This window comes from Wyeomyia smithii, chromosome 3 (assembly GCF_029784165.1).
Source record: "Wyeomyia smithii strain HCP4-BCI-WySm-NY-G18 chromosome 3, ASM2978416v1, whole genome shotgun sequence".
Taxonomy (NCBI): Eukaryota; Metazoa; Arthropoda; class Insecta; order Diptera; family Culicidae; genus Wyeomyia; species Wyeomyia smithii.
Genome location: NC_073696.1, coordinates 109,236,278 through 109,255,275, shown reverse-complemented (window position 1 = coordinate 109,255,275; position 18,998 = coordinate 109,236,278). Strand labels below are relative to the sequence as shown.

Here is an 18,998-nt window from a genome sequence, read left to right as displayed (position 1 = left end):
AATGTTACCAATGTTTGTTTACCAAAGGATGCGGAGAGATAGCTTTGCATAAACTTCTTGTTTCCACTTGACTTCAAAGAAAACTGTATCAAAAAAGGTTAAGTTCTAAATAAGATATAGCTTATTTTGTGAAGGAAAACATTCCCGGTACGTCACGGGTTAAAGTAATATAAACCTGAAACGCCTCCATCGGCGTAATTTTAAACTTAATGTCAATGTCATCACGATCAGAAGAGCATAACTAAAAAATTACAAAATTCTTTCAATACGAGATACAAATAACATAATTTGATACGATTTTGTATTTTTTCATATGCTTTTGAAAACAAAATTGAATCTGAATGAGTTATAAAAACAAATCCTGAAATGAAGTTGCTCTGAAACAAATCTAACAATTTTTTCTTCTCTATCAAAACCTGTTGTTTCTAACAATGGTTGTTATTATACTGTTATATATGCTATCTAATCATGTTAGAAAGCTGATACGTTAGTAACAAAGTTTGATATGGGTTTTATATAAATAGAATATTTTTTGTTATAATTTCTGTTATTTTAACAACTAACGGGATTAAATTTAAAACACAACCTGAGATGTTTTTCGCATAACAAACTAACAGCTTCTGTTACATTTTTGTTTTATCTTTCTGGTCGAGATAGCATAAACTAATTGTTATTAATCTAAATATGCAGGAGACTGTTTTGCGTATCGCGACACCACAGACATACCGAAATGTTTTGGAAACATGTGTCGGGTTGCAGTACATGATACAACTTCGATAAATTGCTCAACCAACCCGTCATAAGAAAGTACATTTAGATGGTATTATTTAGGACCTGTTTAATCACATGTTCTTTAAGCTAATTTCCAATATCCAGGATAAAATGTACGCCAAAGTCGGTTTCTCATGGTATCGCTTTACGCTGGAATGTGTCACATGGTGGCGCATAAGTTGACGTTTCAAAGATGAACGGAGATTTTTCAGGATTTTTTTTCGAAAAAGCATGTTTGTTCGTCTATGCTACCGCTGCGAATTTAGTGATTCAGTTTTTGTCAACATCGATACATTGAGTATTTAAAATAATTTAGACGACTAGAGTTAAGGAATTCTTTTTCTAATGGAAATATGAAGAAACCTAACACAATGTTGTGTTAGTTTACTTTTCAAAGTATATTGACTATATTTATCATTATAGCGTTTTTTTCCATAATCACTAGGATGATATTTGGTACAAATTGTTGTCTACATTTTTTGTTTCTATCACTTTATCGATCAATACTTACTAGTATAGTCATTATTGTGCTACACACTATTCTATTGGCATCTAGTTCTACATAGGTAGTTATAAACATACGTGGCAAATTGGATACTAATTTAAGGCGCAATTGTGTAGGAGCCACAAACGACCGACTTCGCATTTTCAAAGGCACAAGACTCGGAAAACTACCGTCATCTGTAGAAACATATCCGCATGTTTGCATCATTTCAGCAAACATGGGGATATAATTTTACCCTTAATTATTTCCCAGTCGAAATCAACCACGCGGCTCCTACACACTTCCATCCGATGAACACGTGGTCTTTCTGTCTTTACTCGAGCATCTCAATTATTTGTATTAATAATACCGTTACTTTTTTTACCATTATCTCAAACATTTCTTACTTGTTTTTTGTTTTCAAATATTTGATACGCCAGCGGTTCTCAACCTGGAGTACGCGTACCCCAGGGGGTACTGGGTAGCCTCCAGGTGGTACGCGAATAAAACATTAGTAATTGCGGAGAAAGCAAATTACACAAGATAAAATGTTCAAGAACATAATTTCTGTTATTTTGTTGGAGAGTACCTACTACTAACTTTATACATATTAATTCAGTTATTTTCAAAAATTACCATATGAAAAATCATTCAGAAAAAAATCGAGGGTATAATTGGTTTGTAAAATATCACAAAGGGGTACGCGGACAAAAAAGGTTGAAAACCGCTGGTACGGTACGCGATCGCGTGGTACGCGATTAGCCATCTGTTGATTTATTTCTTTGAGTGTAAAACTCTGTCAAAATTATAAAATATATTATAACTATAATACAATATACCCGGTGTCAGCTAACAAGCAACGTAACGAAAAGATTCATTGGATGTGTCTGCAACTGATCTTGCTGCTAAGGATTGCACTAATTGCAATAAGCTACCGTTTCAGGGGCGAATCACTCATTTTGATACATTTCTGTCGTAACAGTATCTGAAAAGAAGATAACTTTGAGCCTGACCAGGTTTGAATACAATCAAAGTTTTATGATGAAGACAGAAATCTTGTTGCTGAACTCGAACTTTTTTTTATGTAATTACCAATATTCGGTACCTTTCGGTAGTTATGCCTTATTCACACCATAGCGGATATGTGATATTGCGTATCTTGAAATCAGAATCCATACATCTAGTTTTCACATGAAATTTGGTGCGTGACATTTGATAACAAGATTGACGATATCACAAGATATTCGCTGTGGTGTGAACGGGTTATTACGATATTGATATGTTGTATAATTTCGTGTGATAATTCCTTCATATATAATTTCTAGTATTTATAAAGTGTGGAGCACCGCACTCGAGGTAAATGAAAATAAGTTGAATCCGCGTATTCTTTGTGCTATAGGAACAATCCATATTATTTTAAATCATTCCCGCTGATGATGCCTTATGGTATCACATGACAATTAATTCTTGATCATCTTTTAATGATTGTTCATGAAGTTCACAAGACAATCTTATTTCAGTCACGTCACGTATGCATTTATGAAATGTGTGTAACATCTTCATTGAAAGCAACAATGTTTTCTGTAGCAAATAATGAAAGCTGGGGTTATGAAATTTTTGCAATAACGTAGGTATATACTCGCTTCGATGGTTGTGGACAAATCTTGCACTTTTGCGTCACCAAATGACAATAAACAAGATGCTATTTCAGCAGGCATTTGTCGGAGTAAACTATTAAAAACAGTGAATATTGCAGTGAAGAAAAATACTCACATTTTCCAAACGGGTAAGCTTTCTGACAACTAAAGCATTCTCCGCTACTTTATTTGGTCACTTCCTCCATTGCTAGGGTCCGATGAAACTCGGCTTTGCATAAAGAGGTTGTATAAATTGGACCACGTCTACCTGGAGGGTAGATTAGCGTTAGTGTTGGCAATAAAATGAGAAAGTTGAATGATTATTGCATGTTGAAAATATATGGTGGAAAAAATGCACGCATACTTTTTCGTGAATGGAAATGGGTTTTTAGCCATGGTGATCGTTGTTGCAAGAGTCGAATTTTGAGATTCAAGTCCATTCGCTCTGACGAAGTTACGGTGCTTCCACCTTCAATTTGTTTATTCTGTGCGTGCTGAGAATTGGAAATTCTTCAAAAGTGAATGTGATAGCAACCATCTTGGCAATTTTCTCTGAAATTCGCATACAGGCTGTTCAATGCGTGATGAAGCAGATGATTTACTTTTATCAGGTTGAATGTTTTCCATCAAAATTTTTCACAATGACTCATTCACTTTATTTCGAAACATACGGCGCATTCCAATGATGATGTACTGACCATGTTGACTAAGTTGCATGATTACAATTAATCATGTGAATATTCAACCATTCTAAAGGTGGCCGATTAGGAAGTTGTATTGTATTGTCATCATTTTACACCGCATATATTTTTAAGTAACATAAAGTAATTACCTGAAATAAATATATTACAACAATCCTATACCGCAAATTCTATTCAAAGTTTGCAAAAAACCATGGGTTTGAAATGTGAAAAAGCACAGAGTTTGCATCTTCGGGCGAGACCTATTGGTAATAACCCTAGCCGTAAGGCACATAATAAGAATAGCTTGGCGTTAGCTACGCCGCGGCAGGTTTTACGGAAAAGTAATTCTTATAAATTATTCGAATTATCACACAAATTATACTCGACGCTGTAAATATTATCTGAGCAAATTGTTAGGCCAGTTATAATTATGCACTTACATTGGGTGATTAGATGAATTACTAAAGGTTTGTATTCTAATCTGTTTTTTGAAAACTTAATATCTGAGCAAATATTTCGTCCAATGTTCAGCTTGTCTGCTGCCGCACACCACATTATGTTTTGGCTTCTTTGGTTTCTCGGACTTCATTTTAAGGTTGATACAGATGACAAAAAACAAGAGAAGGCATGAAAAAAAAACAGAAAACGAAACAAAGTTTCTATACTATAAAAGTAGGATATTTCAGCACATAAAAACACGCTTCGATGCTTTGCAACACCAGCTCGATACACAAACACAAAACTAAGACTACAAGCTCATTTATTTTGAAAATGTGTGATTCTTACTACATGACATCATGTTTCATGACTACTAATAACTACAGGCGAAAGTAGAATGTAAAATACTTTTCGCAGTAAGCTTTTCCCTGTCAATGCGATGTACGTTTACTCAATCAAAGATGAACAACATTACAGCTTGATGTGCTTGAAATTAGAGATGATGTTCATACAATTACATACTTTAAATGCTTGACCCGAGAACCAGTCGTATCATCTCCATATTTTACAGGTGTTGTCTTTAGAGGCGGTAATGATGGCATCGCCGCAGTAGTTAAACGAACACGAGAACACTTCTCCGTCGTGTCCGGCAAGGGTCTGTGTACAAATGCCCGTGGCAGAGTTCCAAATACGTGCAGTTTTGTCGGCTGAAGCCGTCAGCAGTAGTCCTCCCGGTGGGCTAAATGTAACCTTTGTCACTTCATCGCTATGGCCCGCCATGATTGTGACGAGCTCGAAATTACCAGTCACATCCCATACTTTCGCGGTGCAGTCTGCACTCCCTGTCGCAAGACGGGTTCCGGTACAATTGAACGCGACGTCGAGGACTTCGTCTTTATGATTAGCGATGGCTTGACAGTTGTCAAGCCTTCGTACATCCCAGATTTTCGCCGTTCTGTCCAATGAGCTAGTGGCTATGAGAGAACACTGAAAATTCCATATTGCATTGCTCAGTTCGGCTTCATGTCCGCGAATGACTATGGCATGCCTACAAAAAAAAAGAATTTTCCTAGATTTCGAACTGTGCGGTTTTTCATGTTATTTTATACTCTTTCATCCTCATATCCCAAACAATTGCAGTTTCGTCAAAAGATGCAGTTAGTAGTAGGTTCCCGTCTTTGTTGAACCGCGCCGATATAACCTCAGCTCGATGGTCACCAAACAGGTGGACTTCCTGGCCAGTCTCGCAGTGGAAAACCCGAGCTGTATTATCCATGCTGCTAGTTACTACCTGTTCACCCTGATTGGGATTGAACTCAGCCGCCACAATTTCCGCTGTATGACCCCACAAGGTGTTCAAACAGTTGCCAGAAGTAGGATTCCAAATTTTGGCAGTCTTATCGAAGGACCCAGTAAGAATTCGATCGCTGAAATGGGACGAAATGTGTGTTAGTGCTTCCGAAGATATTTTTTTTCTCTTCGTCATACCACTTTGGATAGTTGTAAGCAACGGAAAAGACAACATTATCGTGTCCTTTCAATACTTTTTCTTCGTCACCACTTTCCACGTTCCATATACGACATGTTCGGTCGTACGATCCGGTTATGCATCTGGGAAATAGAGTGTTGAAAAATCATGATAATTTGAACATACACTAGATCCAACAATAACGTGGGTATCTCCAAATGAACCGTTTTTAAAGCTTACCTAGGAGCGCCTAATTAATATTGATTAAGATATTGCTCTTTTCGGTTCAAAACTTTTTTATTTCGTCTAGGGGTACTGGGGGTAAGCTAAGGAAAATGATTCTTAAGGAGGACTTGGTGGCATATATTGTTATATTTCTTTCACAGAACCATTGCCCAGATTGTTTTCAACAAGATAAGAAGACTGTCATTACTTTCAAACTGTTATTTTACAAGGAATAGTGAAGTTTTGAAACTAAGATTGAAACGACGTTTAGCAACCAGTGCGGGTGAAATCGGCATCCCTGGGGGGGGGGGGGGGGGGTGGTAACACCGGCACCTAAGTTTGTCCATGAATTTACTCGAATTAACTGTACTTTTTGTAATTCCCTAATCTTTGTTTTTTTTGTGTTTCCTTCAGTTTTCTGTGTTTTATTTTATTTTATATGTTTTCTGCTCTCTCCGAGTGTGGTAGTGATTATCCCAGAGTTTAATACAAATGTTACCACAGGGATCATTACGATCTTCGTCTAGTTTAATATTAGCTTCGGGATGCACAGCTTAACAGCAAAGAATTTCACGGCTCGAAGGTTGCGGATAGTGAACGGCTTTTAGATATGAAGTTTGGGTGATAACACCCCTGGATTTTTTTTTCTGTATGCCTGAAGGGCACTGGGTTCTGAAATGCCACTGCGACAATCTTGCTGATTGTCTTTCGTGGCGGCCCCCGATCGCTGTGCACAGGCTACGGATTGCTCGTACTCATTGATGGAGTAAATCCAATTAGGTACAACATAGTTGATAAAACTAATTACCTGCTTGGGATTGGAGTTCAATACTTGATATGGAGTTTAAAGGTAAGTTCCCAAGAAGTTGTACCTAAGCAAGAGCTCCGCAAGAGCAAAGCAAATGCTCTGAACTCTCTGGCTCTGATTTACATATTTGACAGGAGTCGTTCAACACTACACCGATTGTCTTTAAATGATGAAAAGCGAGACAGTGTCCGGTAAGGAGTCCCGTGATTATCCGTTGTTCACTACGATTTAGACTTAGTAACTTTCTGGCGGTTCCAGGGTTCAGATAGATCATCTATTTGGCTTGTCTACAACCCTATGCCTGTTGCCATTGGGATGCTATTTCTAGCCTTTCCCAAGTTAGTAGTTCGCTTTTGATAGCGGAATTGGACGTACCCAGAAACGGCTCGGGGCCAATTAATCGCTGAGCTGATCCCTGTCTCACTAGGTAGTCAGCGTGTTCATTCAGAAAAACTGAGCTCTGTCGGGAAAGTTCCCGTGGAGTTTCAATGCATTCCCAAACAAATTTAAAAGCGCATTTGACGGACTTTAGTGCTGCTTGACTGTCCGAGAATATACCGATTTTTCTATGTCTGTAGTTGCGTTTCAAATATATTTTTGCGCAGATATATACGGCATATACCTCTGCTTGAAAAACGATGGGCAATTTGTCAGGGAAAACGTTTTCCCGATACCGAGTCCGTATATACCAGATCCCGTTAGGGATCCCATTTCCATCCGTATAAAAACTGACGATGCCAGGTGGAAGATTAGGCCCTCCATTGTTCCACATAGAGCGGTTTGTTTTAATCACTCTATACGGAATATCCATGTTGGTCCTAACGTCCATCCAGTCGTCCCTAAGTATGCGAAGGTGGCCGATTTGGTCCCCTTCGAGTATTGTTTTCCTCCTTTGCAACCTTAGAGCGCCAAGCTCTGCTTCCTTTTTCACATGAAGATGTAGTGGCAGTAGGCAGAGCATAGCTTCCATGGCTGCAGTTGAAGTTGTTCGCATAGCGCTGGTAACCGAAAGACATGCAAGTCGTTGAACTTTTTTGAGTTTTGCTCGGACAGTCACTTCGTTTACCTTATGTCACCACACACGGGCAGCACGGCAGCATAGGTGATTCTTGGTCGGGCAATGGTCTTGTAAGACCAGAGTGCCAAGTCTGGTTTCAGTTCCCAGGTCTTACCAAACAGAGTTCTGCAGGCCCAGATCGCCGATCGCATGATTCAGTTGTGCAGACCAGTTCAGTTCCTTATCCAGAATAATTCCGAGGTATTTGACTTCATTGCTGAAGCTCAGTCTAACTCCATTCAGTGTTGGGGAAGTGATGGAGATCTACCTCCGTCCACTGAATGGAATTAGGACTGTTTTTGAGGGGTTTATGTTCAGACATGGTGGCATTCAGAGCCGCTTGCATTCGGCTCGACAGAGTTGCGTCGTCTTTACCTCTTACGATGAGGACGACGTCATCAGCGTATCCAATGACCTCGTAACCAAGCTGTGTATGGTTATTAAGAAGTGCGTCGACAACGAGTGACCATAACAAGGGCGTGAGAACTTCTCCTTGCGGGCATCCCTTGATCACCGACATTGTAACAGACGAATCTCCCAAGGTTACTGTGATCACTTTGCTAGAGAGCATCCAGCTACTTGAAGTGTGGTCGATTCCCTTATTGTCTTCAAGCCGTATAAATTGATGCAAAGGACGTGTTATCGAAAGCCCCTCCAATATCAAGAAGGCAAATAGCGCCGTCTCCTGATATTTCAGGGACTTTTCAATCAATGTCACTAAGCTGTGAAGAGCAGTTTTTGTTGAAAACACTCCCGGATAGGCAGCAGGAGTCATGGCCGGGGGATTTGTAGTGGGATCTGTAGAATCTCTTCTAGCCACCTCTGGCGAGTCGGCACCACCTTAGACTATCCATTCGTTGTAAGCGACTGAGATTTAAAAGTTGTGCCACGATATCTACAAGACAGCAGGAAACTAGGTACTGTAAATCGCTAGGATGTTACCGGACAAGCTCTAATCCCGTCATTCCAATATCGTGTTGCAAGTGTACGGAGGATATGTGGCCGTAGGACTCAGTATTCTCAGAGCGGTTCATCGGCTCCATCGTGCTGGCTAACATCAGTAACATGCAAAGTCGTGTGATCAGCGAAAGGATGTGTGTATTGAGGATTAAAGGTCGATTCCACGATTACAAAATCATCAACGCGAACTGCCCGCACTAAGGACACCCCTATTTTGATAAAGAAGCGTTCTACGCACAGTTGAAGAATGTCTACGACAGAAGGATTCCCTGCTTGTGACGAAATATCAAATTATTGGGGATATGAGCACTAAAGTCTGAAGAGAAGATATGTATAAACCGGTGATCGGACACGATATTCTGTACACCATGCTTGTCTTTTCTCCTCAGCAAACCTCTAGAGTGCAGGAGAACATCTTGCACTGCGAAAACAACTGCTCTCACACTAAAGAGCAAATCAACGCACATGCTAGAAGAGAACGACAGACGATTTTTATCTGGTGAGCTTCCTGAAGGCACCGCGGTGGAATCTAAAATCTCTTTTTTGCGAGACAATGAACTATGGTGTACTTTCTCACACGTATCGACATCACGCACAATAAGTACACAGCAGAGCTATCTGCGGTGCGTTTTACAGTTTTTTTTTGTTGAGCGTGGCAGAAGAGGAAAAAAAATTGGGAGAAAAAAAATAGACTGCGTTGCTCGTGCCGGTCGAGTTTACTCTTGTCGAATTTGTTTTCGCGGTGTAGCTACACGAGGACTACACTTTTGCCCGGTAGGTTTTTTTCACTTTCCAGACTACTCGCAAGTGGACTCTGTGGTGTACTGCTGCGTTTACTCTGTAGAGTGATTCACCCTTCTTGTTTCTATCAGATGTGGGATGAGCTGGAATTGTGTTTGTCTCTCTGTAAGTTGGTTGGGACACTTTGGAGTGGAGAAAAAAGCAGTGTGGTGAGCACATACTGAAAGGGAAGTGCGCGGTGATTTTTTTCTCCGCTCTTTCCACATACTGAGGAGAATGACAAGCATGCTGTACACCAAGACGAACACCAACGACCAACGAAGTGTAAACTTTGCAGCTTTTCGAGAACTGATAATGCGAAGTACGTTGTTCCCCCGCAAGGACATCCACGAAGCGACTTTTGGATCACCTGATAAACGCACATCAGTATTAAGTATCTTAACGCAAACCAAATTGACCATGTTCCCATCGACAAGCGGTTCTTCTCAGACATCACCAACGTACGCACCTATCGATAGGCGAGTATCAACGCGGATCTAGTGGTAGTGCTCACGCGTTTAAGGGGTTATACATATACCTTTTTAGTTTTCAAAAAACCGAAAATTTTTTTATTGAATCATCTTCAAATACAACATCTTGAAAACATTTTCAATTGCAAATCGCTCTAACTTTCTTCCTATTGCTCAGATCTTTATCTATTGAGTTAGAGCGATTTGCAGCGCGCCTCGCCACGGTCGCATAAGCTAAACTTGAAACTTTGCACGCGATTATTTCGGAATAGTGTTTTCCGGAAATTGACTTTGCCGTGATCCTGATTGCGGGAAAAGTACTAAACCGATTTCCTTCATCTTTTTTTTTAAATTATCGTTATTAAATTCGCCGATCCTTGAAAGATCGCTTTTTGAAACATACAGTTACATTTTGCCGCAAAAAAAATTTAAATGCAATTTTTAGCGCTAAAAACGTGCATTTTTTGCGAAAAGCGTTCCCGTTTGCACTGAAAACAAAATACTCATAAAAGCGATCGTTCAAGGACTCGGCACACTTCTGAACTAATGAAATAATATAAGTTTTTTGATTTCTGTTGACCCGCTGAGCAAGCCTTTGCAAAAAAATAGCGTTTCAGGGAAACGGCCATTACTCCATTAATAGTTGGTATATCTCAAAATCAAACGTATAGTTTTGTTGTTGATAAACTGTACTTTCAGAAAAATACCACTTTGATGCAATGAAAACCAAAAAGGTATATAACCCCTTAAAACAAGCCCAACGAGCCCCATGGCTTAACATCGAGCAGCTACACTATTTAAACTATTTATTTACGTCAATCATAGTAGACTACATCTTAAAACTATTGCTAACATCACAAATATAGTTATCTAATTATAGTGTTCATTTTTTTTGCTAAGAGCATTTCGCGACATCGTTAAATCAATAACTTCACAATATTTATTAAATAGACTCATCATACTATTAATTGGCCCGGCCATGGCATATTCTGTTCTATAAGAATTTAATACAAAAATTCTTCGTGTTCTTAATGAGCGTGTAGAAGCATAAAAGTTGAGTTTTCCTAGCAAATTTACCGAACATATGCGTTGTGAAACTAAATCGTTGACAAGAGTTACCGAAGCAATTTCTCTTCTTTTTTCAAGCGTTTCTATATTAATGAGCATGCAACGCGATTCATAACAAGAGAGAGGAAATGAGTTCCAACCTAGTTTTCTTAGTGCATATAACAAAAACTGTTTTTGTACGGATTCGATTCTATTGGAATGGACGTCTTGGAAAGGCGACCAAACAACACTACAGTATTCTAAAATAGATCTAACATATGTAACAAAAAGAGTTTTTATAGTATACGGGTCTACGAAATGATAACTGAATCTTTTTATAAAACTCAGCATACTGTTGGCTCTATTGATGATCGTATTGTAGTGATCAATGAATGTTAACTTAGAATCCATAATCACTCCTAAATCTCTAATTTGATAACACCTTTCTACAATTTGATGTCCAAGAGTGCATCTGGAATGTTCAGGATGTCATCGGCATATATCAATACTTTGAGACGATTCAACACAAGGGTAACGTCATTAACAAATAGAATGAAGAGCAAAGGGCCTAAATGGGAGCCTTGTGGAACTCCAGATGTCACTTTTACTGGTACAGAGAGGTGTCCCTTAAACCTAACCGTTTGTGTCCTATTTGTCAAATAAGATTCAATCCATCTAAGTAGCTCTGTCTCAAATCCCAGTTTTTTTAATTTGAACATAAGCATGGAAATATCTACTCTGTCAAAAGCTTTGCTAAAATCCGTGTATAGGGTTTCCACGAAGTTGCATCTGTCCATAAACGCAAGAGAGAAATCAACAAGTTCAAGTAAGTTGGTAGCCGTAGACCTTCCTTTGTAAAAACCATGTTGGTTACACGTTATGCGGTTCTTTACCTGATTAAATATTTTTTGGTTTACGATAGCTTCAAAAAGTTTGGGGATACATGATATTATTGCAATGCCACGATAATTTACAGGACCCCCATCTGCCCAAGCCCAAGATTATGTGCAACGACTGGACGTGATATTATTTACGGTGGAGAATTTGAGCGTAACTTCTCTCGAGGAAGGCCCAGAATAAGCACAACCATTGAAGAATCCGCGCCCACGGTATTTGAGCTTAGGCACCGACTGGCAGACACGCCTGTATTCCCGTGTGGCCACCAACATGATTGGATAGAAACCCTAGCAATATGTATGTCAAAATTCTTGTAATCACACCAGGAATCGATTTACATCCATTTCGAGTTCATCTTACATGAACTCAAAAAGGATTCATTAAGTTGATCTCATGAATTTTGACATACATATTGCTAGGGTTTCTATCCATTTATGTTGTTGGCCATATAGGGCCCCACGAGAATCTGCTTCGGTACGTCCGTTTCGGGGACAACTCACCAGATGAACTCGAAATTGATGTAAATCGCAATCGATTCCTTGAGTGATTTCATGAATTTTAATACTAATTTTGTTCGTTTTTTTGACAACTGTACTAATTTGCCTCCCAGCTGGTCTCGAGGTACGATGCTGGCCTAACAAGCCAGTCGTCGTAGGTTCGAGTGTTGGCTCGGGAGAGACTGTGGCTTTGCTTTGCTTTGCTTTGCTTACTTATTTGTCTCACCGGAACATGCTCCCGAAGATCCGGATTTACAGGAACCAGATGTGGTCACAGGTTCATGTCGGTCCCGGATTCTAAAATTAGATAGATTTTCGAATCTTTTGACAGGCCAAGATCGAAAATCGGTCAAGAAATGAAAATACAAGAAGCATTTCATTTTGTGGGTACCCGGGTAACCCGCCGAGTACTTATGGGGTGAAAAAATCGAATTCCCCCCCCCCCTCCTTTCGAAGAGAGCAGAAAATTGTGAATTTTACAACATTAAGGGGTAATATTCACCAAATGCTCGAAAAAACAAGGCTTTTTTCATGATATTTTTTTAAAGGACATTTGAGATGTAAGGTATAGAAATAATATATCGTTGGATTAAGCAACTCTTGGAGAATAGAAAAAAAATTGCATTGCTGCTTTTTTCACAAAATGGCAGCTGTGCAGCGATTGCCGTGAACCGCTTTTTTTTAAGTTCTTCCGCGGCGAGCAGTAGCATTTGTGCCCAGCTTCACCTATAACCAAAACAAAAAATCTTTCATTATCTACTTAAGTATCGCTAGTAAATTACACATGATTATATTTTTAGAATTTTTCTTCGCAAAATGGCAACGGTTTGAAGAAAAAAAAACATTTTCGACAAAAAAAAATCGACTTTAATTCTTTATAAATTTTGGTGTTGTTAATCAATCGCTAAAATCGTGTGTACTTCACTAGATAATGTAATGAAGAATCTACAGTTAAAATGTCAAGTCAATCGGATGTAAACTTTTTAAGTTCTACTGCTCGCCGATTTTGAGATCATGGTTTTGAGAAAAACGCGTTTAAAGTTTCAAAATGCTATAAATCTCAACATTCGCAATAATAAAGCCCCTAATATTTTTTTTACCTTCAGTCAGTTATCCATGCGTCGTAAAATTGTCCTTCCTGGGCTTTATTTTCCTTCTCTTCCTTTTTTTATCTGATGAAAGGTTGCGCCTACCCTCTTTCGCGATATCAGACATACGATGCTCAGCAACCTTGACGCGGTTGGCGTCCGACCCCACGCAAAACTCAAACTTGTCACTCATATTTAAGTACTTTTGAACATAACTCACAGTTAAAAAGTATAGAAAAACTCAAACACAGAACGTACACAATAAAAACGGTTGATCGACTAAACAAAGAGACATTGTGAGTAAACCCGTGCTGTAGTTACGCTGTAACGGTCGAAATTAGATGCAGCGACCTCTATACTTCAAATTTGAAACACGATATCGATCATAGGTAACTTCTACTAGTTTACAAAGCCTCGAAATTAAAAAAAAAAACGAGCATTGTCAAAATAAAGCAAAAATATTGTTTTGGAGCATAAAAGTTGTTCGGTAAAAATTGATTTAAACGAATTTTAAGTTTAGATCAGTACTTGGGCGGATTAGATTTAGGATAGTTTTAGCATGATTTAAGCCAATAAAAAAATACTAAAAAAAAATATTTTCGGTGGATATTGCCCCTTAAATAAGGGCGCAGCTAATTGCTTTCAAAGTAATATTATAGCAGCTAAACGAAAAGACTTAGATGCTTGGTGTCAAGGAACAACTTGTAGAGTAGAATTTTATACACATTTCAGAGAGGAAACTGCAGTTCATTTCTCAAAATAAGCATTTCACATTTGTTTTTTTCTTTATTCTCTCTAATTCTACGTTTTAAAGACACTATTTATTACAACATTTTCCAACGAAACCAACAAAAGCTAGCTATCATACTTCATGTGCTAGACCTCGTTGAGGGCAAACATAATCAAAAACTGAAAAAAAGTGAATAACTTTGAAGTAGTTGAATTTTGGCAATTTGCGTAGAAGGATTTTTTCAATCAAATAGGCTGCTCTATAGGGTGTCCCAAAAAAAAAATCGATGTTGAAAAAGTCAAGGTGCTCAGCCCTAAATTGAAAGATAATGTTATTTATAGCATTTTGGAGAACATTTCAAGTTGCCCGCTTTACTAAACTTAAAATGTAAGTCAATATGACAAAAAATGAAATTAGTTCGTAAAGTAAAAATTAGCACAACCGAGCTCTTCCGTGATACGCCTTCCATGGGAGTTGGCCACCAACTGACGTGTCTCATCGCTTGCGCCGCTGTAGGTATAATAAGTCATTATACATAGTGTGCGTAAAGAGACCACTCTCTCAGTTAGGCGTCGTACACAAATTACGTAACGCATGAAGGAGGGGGGGGAAGAGGGGGGTTAAGTCTGCGTTACCTATTGTTACATAAGGGGGAGGGGGGGGTAGTTGAGATCGTTACGTAACTGTGATGTTTGCTCATAATTGCAAATTTGGAGGGGGGACAGGTTGTCCAGCGTTACGTAATAAATGGGGGGGAGTCATATCGAACGTTACTAATCGTTATATAGGGGGGGAGGGGGTCTGAAATCTAGGCTTTTAGCGTTACGTAATTTGTGTACGACGCCTTACAGAAATAAACTTCCACAGGGCAGTGTGTACAGTTTCATCGCGGCGTGCTGAGATGCGGAAACACAATAGTAGAGGGTGATTCGACTTTGGTCTTAGGAAGAGTTACCCTTACCCAGTAGTTTAAGCTTTTGTGATGGAAAACTTTGCATTTTAACAAATATGTTGAATAACTGTTTTATTTTGGGAGATATAAAATAACAATGTTCAGAAAACAAATGCATTTGTGAATGGGTGATAACTTTGTAAAAGGTTTAAAATTCGGAAAAATCTGCGAAAAAAGTTAGAACGAAAATTGTAATTTTTAGTGCCTTCTAATAGAAAACTCAATGTTGCTCGCAATATGTAAGAGATAGAAACATGATCTTTTCAGTAAAGTTTCTTGTTTTAAGATAACCTAAAACTTTGTCGAAGACACCTTGCGTCTATCTTATTCTGATTAAAAAGTAAATTTTTTATCTCACTCATTGATGGATTGATCACCCATTTTTCTACATTAAAAGATGCATTTTTGAATATACTGCAACTTCTCCGAACAAACTTTATGGCTATAATCAACATTTGAATCACTATTTAATTAATCACACAAAAACGGCGAAATAAAACACTGTGCAATGGAGATATTGAGCTTTCGTGGCATTTTTGTGAAATGTAAAAATGTGTGTTAAAACGCCAATATCTCAACCTCTCGATAAGATATCAAGGATCTTTTTTCATGTAAATTTTTGTCATGAATCACGTTTTGCAGTAAAAAATTCAGTTCTTGATCAAAAAAATTTTTTCATATGTGTTCTGAAGGGTTTGATCTGCAAGTTATGAGAAAAATTTTTTGTGATGTTCAATGGGTTCTGTGAGTCAAATAATTGAATGCGATGCTGAACTAAATCTTGCAAAATATTCAAAAACAAACCCACAAAAATAAAAAAAATATATGGGAAAATTTAGGAATCGAGCAGATTTGAAAAAAAGTGCAGAAGAGGGCTTTAGTAGCTTGAAAAAGTCATTTTTTCATAAATCACGTTTGGGCAACCTGAAAACGTTTTTTTAGAAAGTCGAAAGGTACTACAAAAATACTATAAATAACATTATCTTTCAATTTAGGGCTGAGCACCTTGACTTTTTCAACATCGATTTTTTTTTGAGACAGCCTAGTGCTCTATCAGAGGATTTTAAGTGAGCTCCCCAACACCCTGTATTAAAGTATACAAATCGGCGGGTTACAAGTAAAAGCAATTTTTTCTTCTGCAATTTTTAACGGAGTTATACTGTTATTCCAGTGTACTTTTCTAAAAAAATTAAATCTTTGACGTCAATTTAGAATGCAACCTTCCAAACTATGATTTGTTAAAAAGTTAGCATGATTTGAATGTGAAAAAAAAAATAAAAATGAAAAAAAAATAACCATTCGCATGTGAGTCGTATTTAAAACTGTTCTGCCATTTTGTGTAGAAATGCTCTATTTTTAAAGTGCAACAAGCTTTCGGTCACGCTAGCAATAGTACTCCCATAACCATCACTTTGACGGGGCGCAGGTGATAATGGCAATGAAGCAGTATAACAACGAGGAAGTTCGTTTAGCATTGAATCCACCACCGCTTATGAACTCGCTCAATGTAAGTGTTACATTAATAAATGCTATGCTGCACGAAATCATAGCTATCGATTTTCTTTGAAGCGCAATACTGCAACTGAACGACATTGCCGAATAGACTTTCATGTGCTGTATAAAAATTGAATGTTCAGGCTGTCATAAAAACCACAATAAACGAATACTTACTTTTTCCCCGACTTGTCGAAAGACACATTGGTCAGAGGAAGAATGTGCGTTTGAAGCGTTTTGAAGAGGTAGAACTTGGTTTTGACTGGTTCCTTGAGCTTCTTTTGTAATTTTTCCAAGATCTCGGTCACTTGCGGGAATATTTCCTGTGTTATCAGTGGTTCAGTAGTGGCGATATGTTTCGTCAGCGTTTGCAGATCACAGCTGGAAGGTATACGAATTTAGTTCGAATATCGAAAGAAGTTATTATGTTAAACATTGTTTGCAATAGATTAACCTGAACATGATAAAAATATCATGATTTTTGTACTTTGGCACTTCTTTATTCTGTTTGAAAGCTTACCTTGGAGTGAGGTCGAAAAGATCTATCATTTTAGTTTCTTCAACATCACGTTTCTTATAGCTGAGAGCAATTCCTACAAAAAAAAAACAAAATATGTAAAATTTCACACTGAATTAGTGCTTCCTTGTATACCTGGTGGATAATATCGCAGATATATTTTTATTAGTCGCATTGCGTTAGATTTTCGTTCGAATAGTTCTACAACACGGCTCAACGATTCAACACAAAAGATGTATAAAAATTTTGGCGCAAATTCGACAATACTTCCGCACTCACGGAAAGTCGATCAGTAAATGTGAAGAAATTTTTCATCGCATGTTGGATCAATACAAGCGGCAATGTTTTTTTGTATAAATCTGTTCCAAAAGCACGTGTTTTTGTTTCCATGGTTCCGGTAACCTAGTGAATGTTTGTTGGTAAATTTTTCAAATTGTTGCGATGACGCTCCACCTGTTGATACGAGTGGAACGAGGGGATTGGAATTCATACAAAAAAGATAGAACAGGTTTTTTCGATGAGTTTGACAGAAGGGTTGCTATAATTTATGTTAAGTGAATACTACTCTCATGAAAATTATATGTAGTGCTGATGAAAGGCAGCGCTGCAAAAAAATCTGGATTAGGATATATCTGATTGATACTAGAAAATAGAACCTGGTGTTTTTTAACAATTGTGCAACGAATATTGAGCTAGAAAATAATTGGGAATGATATGCATAGTTCGATGTAATACAATTTCCATCAATTATGCTTGTAGTGAACGATAAACCAGAGATTGAATGTAATTTGTGGGATTAAAATTGATGTCCCTTCGCGAAAAATGTATTAACATGGATGGATTCGTATGTTTTACAGTTTTTCAAAAAGCCAATCCCCATAGTGTAATATTGCTACGCGTATTTCAATAGTATTGTCATATGGGTTCATAAAAGCCGCCTTTCAACTACACATTTCTTTGTACATATTCCTATGGGCACGTAAGTTCCTCTCAATCGGAACTAATAGCTCCTGTAGTGAAATAAACTCATTCCACATAATTGCTATGTCATGATCGAGCAGCATACTGCCGTGCGCGATACCTGTAGCAAATTATCGACGTCATTTGGTGCTACTCTCATCATCGGCACCCCACGTTGACTCGAAGTTACAACGGGCTGGTGAGTGGGTGGCTATTACTGCATGCTGTGCCTAGCACGCTACGCTACAGCCGATGCTGCATCACTTGTGGCTCGTGAGAAAATGAACATCCTTTCCTGTGCCACCCCACCCTACAAGCGTTCTCGAGTGTGATGTGGTACACAATTCGGTCCACTGCAGAACGTCACGAGTATGCAAGAGCGATTATGCGTTCACTGTCAAAACATATCCTTCATGCTATGGATCGCGATGTCAATCGAAGCGCATCGTAAAGTAAAATGATGCTGGCTATCGTGTACGAAGGGATTCGAATCGAAAGCCGTAAACACCATTAGGGTGGATGTTCATTGATCATTGATACAAAGTATACATTTGGCTATCACCTTCGATGCACTACATTAAATAATTGCAAAGTGAGACACTTTTAATTATTCAAAAGTTCATTCAGCCTCAGAAAATGTGAACCTCCCTACTTCTGCATTTACCTTAGGATCAGCAGATAAGCACATCAGACGGCAACAGTTTTCAAGTGCGAATAACAATCACCTACCCTGCTGAAGGGACATAATCTTCAACCTCTTCACTTGCTCTTACTTTGGCAGAACTAAGCTCATTTTTCAATAACGCACATCCAGGTTCATTGCCTACTCCTCACTCGGTCTCTACCCCCGACACATTCTGGGTGAGAAATAATAAATTTACGTGATGCGTTCAGTGAACAAATAAAATTGGCTTCCTGAAGATAAACCCTCTTACAAATAGCTTTTTGTCGAAAATCCTTGTGTCGGAATACAATACCGGTGAAGGCACGTACGTACGAGCCGCATCCCGAACCCATCCCCAGCAGAGGATGGCA

At 38.4% G+C, this 18,998-nt stretch overlaps 1 protein-coding gene across 1 annotated transcript; it reads right to left on the bottom strand.

Moving 5' to 3' along the window:
- Positions 1 to 406: 406 nt before the first annotated feature.
- LOC129726529 (dynein assembly factor with WDR repeat domains 1) lies at positions 407 to 17,285 on the bottom strand. Its single transcript, XM_055683347.1, is given in 7 exon segments — positions 407 to 2,240; positions 4,536 to 5,061; positions 5,123 to 5,500; positions 5,502 to 5,624; positions 16,664 to 16,867; positions 17,007 to 17,079; positions 17,139 to 17,285. Coding segments are annotated over 6 exon segments (1,314 nt in total). The 5' UTR covers positions 17,179 to 17,285; the 3' UTR covers positions 407 to 2,240; positions 4,536 to 4,565.
- Positions 17,286 to 18,998: the final 1,713 nt, after the last annotated feature.